This window comes from Phoenix dactylifera, chromosome 17, assembly GCF_009389715.1.
Source record: "Phoenix dactylifera cultivar Barhee BC4 chromosome 17, palm_55x_up_171113_PBpolish2nd_filt_p, whole genome shotgun sequence".
Lineage (NCBI taxonomy): Eukaryota > Viridiplantae > Streptophyta > Magnoliopsida > Arecales > Arecaceae > Phoenix > Phoenix dactylifera.
In genome coordinates, this window is record NC_052408.1 from 5,499,179 (window position 1) to 5,505,178 (window position 6,000).

A 6,000-nucleotide genomic window follows, 5' to 3' on the forward strand; every position below is an offset into this window, starting at 1 on the left:
CCCTTTTTAGAAAATATCAGTAGTTTGAATCTTAGTGCTGCAACCTCGTCGTGCTTCTCAAAATGATAATAGTTGCAATATATTTTACAAAATGATAACAACTATAATAATAATAGTTAATTGTAACGATAAGATCCATGCTTGTCTTTCTTTTTGACTATGCAAAAGATTTGATTGAATTCGGTTGTTTTTGTTGAAAAACAACACACACATTTTGCATATGGTCTATGAAACTGAAATCGGATGCAGTGAAAGCGATCTTCTATACGAAGTGCTTTATTTCGTCTATGTGGATCGATCCATTTTTATTATTTCTAAAATTGAAATATAATTAAAAATAGGCTAATTAAGCTTTATTTGTATTATCCTTTTTATGTGCATGTCTTTATTTATTGTTGTTGTCAATTGTAATTCTAATAAGTATTCAAATAATTAAAAAAATTTCACAAGTGCAGCTCAAGGCTTGAAATGTAGTAGAAACTAGGACTCCATTACACAGTGGGGCAGTGTGGTGTCCTAAGACAATGGATCCTTTTCAAACTTAGGCATGTTTGGTAAATTCCCATTAGGGGGAATAGGAATACTACAACAAAAAGGGGTTTCGCCGACTCTTACCCACCGACGCAAGAAAAAAGCGTCAGAAAATTGGGCACCCTGTGCAAGGTTGCCGACACGTTACAGCAGGGGCGGAAAAAATTAGGTTAGACGACGCTTTTAAGCGTCATCAGAATGCTACGACGCTCAAAAGCGTCGTCGGAAGCCTTACAACCCAATCACCTAATTTTTTTCCCACGGCGCTTTACAAAGCGTCGTCGTAAAACAGGCGCCCTTCTATTTTTTTCTTCCTCCCCGATCCCAAGTCCCAACTCTCTCTCTCTCTCTCGCGGAGAACAACAATCCCGTAGAACCCTTTCTCCCCAATCTGTGGCTTACTTGGAAGAGACGGGGTGAAGGGTACGGGCGATGCCGTTAATGGCGCCATAGCTACGGGAAGTGAAGCCCAGGCAGCCGAGCAGGCCCTAGCGGTAAGGCAAGAACGTCTTCCGCCACATCTCCTCCGCCTACGCCCGGTTCGCCGTGTAGTGCCGCTCGTGCGGAGACGGCGCCGGCGCCCTCCGCCACCCCACCCAGTTCACCGGCTTCGCCGCCGTTCTCTTTGAAGACCAGCCGACCGGTGGCGATGGATCCTTCGATTTCGCCTTCTCCGCCCCCGAGATCGCGGCGGCAGGCGGAGGATTGGCGGAAGAAGAGGAGTCGGCAGCAACGGCGGCCGAGGCGGAGGGAGGAGGAATCGGCGGCGGAGGTTTGGACTTGGATTTGGATTGGGAGAAAGAGATCGAGTGCCAGAACTTCTCTTTGGTGTTTCCTCTCTCTCTTCCCTCGCTCTTGCTTCTATAGAGGAGATCTTTGAGGAAGATCCACTTCTTGGAGGTTCTTCCAGAGGAGGAGGAGGAGGAGGAGGAGGAGGACGTGGAGGAGGACCGGGAGGACGAAGCTGAGACGGATAGAGTGGCCGCCTCCGCCTCGATCTGCTTCGGATCTGGAACCGGCTCTACATCTTTCGCTCTATCCTCTCGTTCTTCGACCTCCATTTGCCAATGGAGTGGCGCGTTCCGAAGCGGGGAATGAGATCTGGCCCTCCGGCGAATCGATCGGCTCCGGAGCTTCAGATCCCGCCCCCTCGCGGCCATTTCCGCCGGGTGACGCTCGGATTCGTCGTCGTCGTCTTCTTCTTCGTTGAGATCGAGGAGGGGGGCGAGGACCTGGGGCCGCTGGAGGTGGGAGCAGAGCTTCATGGGGCGGATCTGGCCGTTAAGGAAGAGCTCGTCGGCGGAGGTCATGGATCCGGTGGCAAAGGCGGCGGCGGAGGGGAATCGGGCGGAGAATTCAAACTCGAAGGAGCTGGCGACGGAGGCGTCGGGGGAGTCGGAAGGGAAGCCGCCTCCGCCGGCGCCGGCGAAGGAGAGGAATTATGCCGCAGATAATAATTCAATTGTTTTTTATTTTTTAAATTTTTTTTTCTAACGACGCTTTAAAGCGTCGTTAGAACAAGTTTTGCCGACGCTAAAAAGCGTCGGTAAGGCGTCGCTAATTTTTGACGCTTTTGGAAGTGTCGGAAAATATTTTCTTCACTGTAGCATAGGCGACGCTTTGCCGACGCTTAGGAAAGCGTCGGGATAGTTTTTAGCGACGCTTAAAAGCGTCGCTAAAGACCAAAAACAACGTCGCTAATGCCCAATATTCTTGTAGTGGAAGTGAGTAGAGCATGCGGGGTGAGAAGGATGGAGGTAGGAAAGAGAGAAGGGAGAGAAAGAGTCAAAGGGTTGCAGGGCCCGAACATCATGGGATTGAAAGACCTTGAAAGGGGATACGTGGTAAGCAAAGCAATACATGTGCATTTTGGTGTATATTGATTCGTAGTTTGATAGGTCCACCAGCTCGGCAGAGGATCTAATCCAATTGGAAATCTCTACCATGATCAAGCTTTTGCGGTCCTCCTGCAATCTCCCTCTTCCTTTCTAGCTTCGCTCATCCTGCCGTATCTGACAAGATATTTTCAAAACGATCTGTAGTCGTAGAAAATTCTCATAACCTAGATATATGATTTTTAAAAAACTACATGATCAATTTTAATTAATGACAATAATTTTAATTTAGAATTAGTCTTTCTCATAAAATAAATGTGAGACAAAGCTGCACAGTTAATAAGTTTGCGCCCTAGCTTATATTCATTACAAATCCCCACATTAATTTAATTATGTCCTAAATAAAGGATGTACATGTTCCACGAGGCTTATGTCAAGTCGGCAGCAAGTGCAAGTCTACTGACTGTGGCAGACTTCCATCCCTTTAGCCGTCCATTGTCACAATCTATCCCCACTGCCAAGATGAAAGGATGCAATCTATGTTTCTTTCCATGCTGTTCACGCTTCGCTATGCTTATAAGAAAAAAATCTTTGCCTAAATGGTCTGACATCAACTAGTCTCAAATGAACCAAGGTGAACATAAACAGCATACCTTATTTTGATAATAAGCTTAATAAGCTCATCTAAAGCTTGACTCATAAATGAGCAAGTTTTTTCATCTCGATCTCAAGTTATTTGCTACGATCCCGCTTTATGTCAATAGAGCTAACTCTCTAATATTATATATACAAACATCTTGGCTCCAGATAATGGTCAAATATAAATTGAGAAAATCTAAGATATCAGATATAATGTTCATATCAACCGATATTTTTCAATCATTTTTCACTTAAATCGATTTTTTAATTAATAAATCTCAATGACAATGCTTAAATATAGTTCTTAATCTGAAATTTATCATCTCAGTTGAGATCCCATTACCTTAAAAAGCTTACTTCTTTCCAAATTTTTTCACTTACCATATCAACCAAGATAAATCAAGATCTCCATTTATGTCGCTCTTAGCCACTACTCATGTATATCAGGATTTATGGACACTTTTGACTACCAAAATTAATAGAAATTTGGGATCGCCTCAACAACAAGCCTGAATTCCCTTTTGATATAGTGAGCAGGGCATTAATATTTTAGCAGTCTACTCCAACATATTTGAAAACCCTAACTGGTAGTCTGTTTACAGGTACTAAGCCTTTGTAACTAAAGAGATTCATAGATTAGAAATTATAAGCTAATATATATATATATATATATATATATATATATATATATATATATATATATATATATATATATATATATATATATATATATATATATATATATATATATATATATATATATATATATATATATATATATATATATATATATATATATATATATATATATATATAAAGTTCTTATCCTTCTACGTGCATAGCCTATGCAGAACTCTAATATAGATACTTGGGGGAAGGAGACTACACTTTTCTTCAGTTTTTTTTTTTTTTCAAAAGTAAGCCACCTCTTTTTAACTTTTTTCTAGATGCAGCGATTGATCCCTTTGTAGTCGCTGGACGGATTCCACCCAACACATTTGGCGCAGCAGTCAATCAATTTAGTCTTCAGCTCTGTATGACTCCCCAATCTGATCTCAAGTTGGAGACTAAGTCAAGCTCACTACCGAACATTTGGTTGATTAATTTATATCTTGGATTGGATCAGCCATGAAACGATTTTATGCATTCAGAAGTAATCATACCCAAAGTGAAGCAAAAGTCTAGGTAAAATTGATCCAAAAAGTGAAATATTAATTGTTATGTTTAGTACTAATAATTTGTAAATTCATTCTGCAAAATGGTTATATTAATTTGTTACCTAGCACAAACAACTTGCTAGGTTCCCCTAGATCAACAAGCACAAATATTTTTAATTCAAAGATCAACAATATTCTCTGGACAATTTCGTGATCTTGTAGATTCTTCTTATATTTGAAGAAGCTAAAGTCACATACTTGTCGACCTATTTAATAAAAAGATTCTGGTAGCGCTCTCAAGAGTTTCATCTAAAAGTTATTATATTTGAACATCTAAGCACTTGTTTGGGTATTTCTACATAATTAAACTAAAAATTCTGTAAAAATCGAGCTTATTGACCTATCCATTTTGCATTTTCTAAGAACTTATCTAAACCCAACCCAGATCCTAACCTTTGGGTTGTAGAAAGAAAAATTAGATCTATGGAAATCTTTTTTCCTTCCTACAAGATTTGGATTGGGTGATATTTAGTTGTTACGAAGCCATTCTTAAATGGAATATCCAAGCATGCCCTAAGAAGGAGAAAGATTCTATCGACCATTCATATATGTTGTAACATTACCTAATTAGTAGACCTGAACAACCTAACCTAAACAATAGATCAAAGTTGACTTGAACCAAGCTAGTCTAAACCGACCTAGTTGAACCCATCGACTTTCAAACAAATATATATTCAAAATCATTGTAATTGAACTTGATTTAAATGATGAATTTCACTCTTCTCCTCTCAGAAAGAGGCTCTAGGTTCCATCCTGAAGGTGACATTTGCAATCACATATTAGAGAAGGAAAAAATCACCAGAAGAATTGCTATTTCGCAAGCCATAACTCATCGAACCATGGTGCAGTGTAGTTCTGCCACTTCCTGTACTCACCCAACAAACCAATGGATCCTAAATGCATGTTCTAGCAATCCTTGATTGTTAAAACTTCCCTCTTTCTAACATAATAATTTATCATCTTCAAAAAGAGGGTCAAGTGGGTGGTAGTCATTGAGCAACATGCCTACGTGATGAGGACCCAAGCACTCCCTATAATTGTACTATAAAGGGGAACTACCCCTATGGCTCTTTGTTCCAAACAGAAGGGAACATGGATCCTTACATCTCTAACCTTACATCACAAGCTTAAGAGGTCCACTCTCAAAGAATTGGGAAAATGGAAGCTAGAAGAAAGATATTTTGATGGAAAGATGCAAAGAGGTTTCCAACTTAAGAAAAAGCATACTTGCGAACGCAGCCGATGGACCCAGCTCTCTTACAAGCCACAAGATGTATTGATATCAAAATTGCCATGGCCAGCGGATACACAAAAGAGCAATAGAGAAGGTTGTGCTAATAGTTCTAAGGACACGCGATCGATGATGACCTCGGCTGCTGGAATGCTTCTTTTACCATGCATGCATGCATGCCCTTCATGTGCTTCCACATCATCAGCGTCGCCCATGGGCATCCATGCATCCACTTGGCGACAACTCATTGGACGAGTGCGGCGAGAGCTTTCGAGAGGCCAGACACACACTGGTGACCAAAGCCAGAAACTAGGCCACATCACAATTTCCACATAGAGATGTCTTGCCTTTTTTTTTTTCCCCTTCCTAAAGTAGTGGAGATCGAAAGAGATCACCACTTTGGGAGCTGGTGGGCCTCTAGTTATCGCTTCATTCTCACCCTTTTTCCAGGGAGATTAGGACCAAGTGACTTGTTGTAATATTTTGGCTTGGCTAGCTGCATCTATCCTCTTTCAATTTTGGGATCATAAGTAGAAAGATTATACTG

The 6,000-nt window shown here is 40.9% G+C and overlaps 1 protein-coding gene across 1 annotated transcript; it reads right to left on the minus strand.

The window, feature by feature from the left end:
- Positions 1-972: 972 nt before the first annotated feature.
- On the minus strand, positions 973-5,668 carry LOC120104340 (zinc finger CCCH domain-containing protein 18-like). Its single transcript, XM_039115265.1, has 2 exons — positions 5,617-5,668; positions 973-1,942 (listed from the first exon to the last, which is right to left on the minus strand). Exons 1-2 carry the CDS (start codon positions 5,666-5,668, stop codon positions 1,062-1,064), a joined length of 933 nt encoding a protein of 310 aa, XP_038971193.1. The 3' UTR covers positions 973-1,061.
- Between the last annotated feature and the right edge of the window lie 332 nt (positions 5,669-6,000).

Bases quoted from the DNA above. Each gene is read 5' to 3' on its own strand.
- LOC120104340 (XM_039115265.1), bottom strand. From the start codon at position 5,668: ATGGGCGACGCTGATGATGTGGAAGCACATGAAGGGCATGCATGCATG. The intron at 1,943-5,616 runs GTAAAAGAAGCA...GCGCCGGCGGAG, and splicing joins AGGGCATGCATGCATGCATG to GCGGCTTCCCTTCCGACTCC.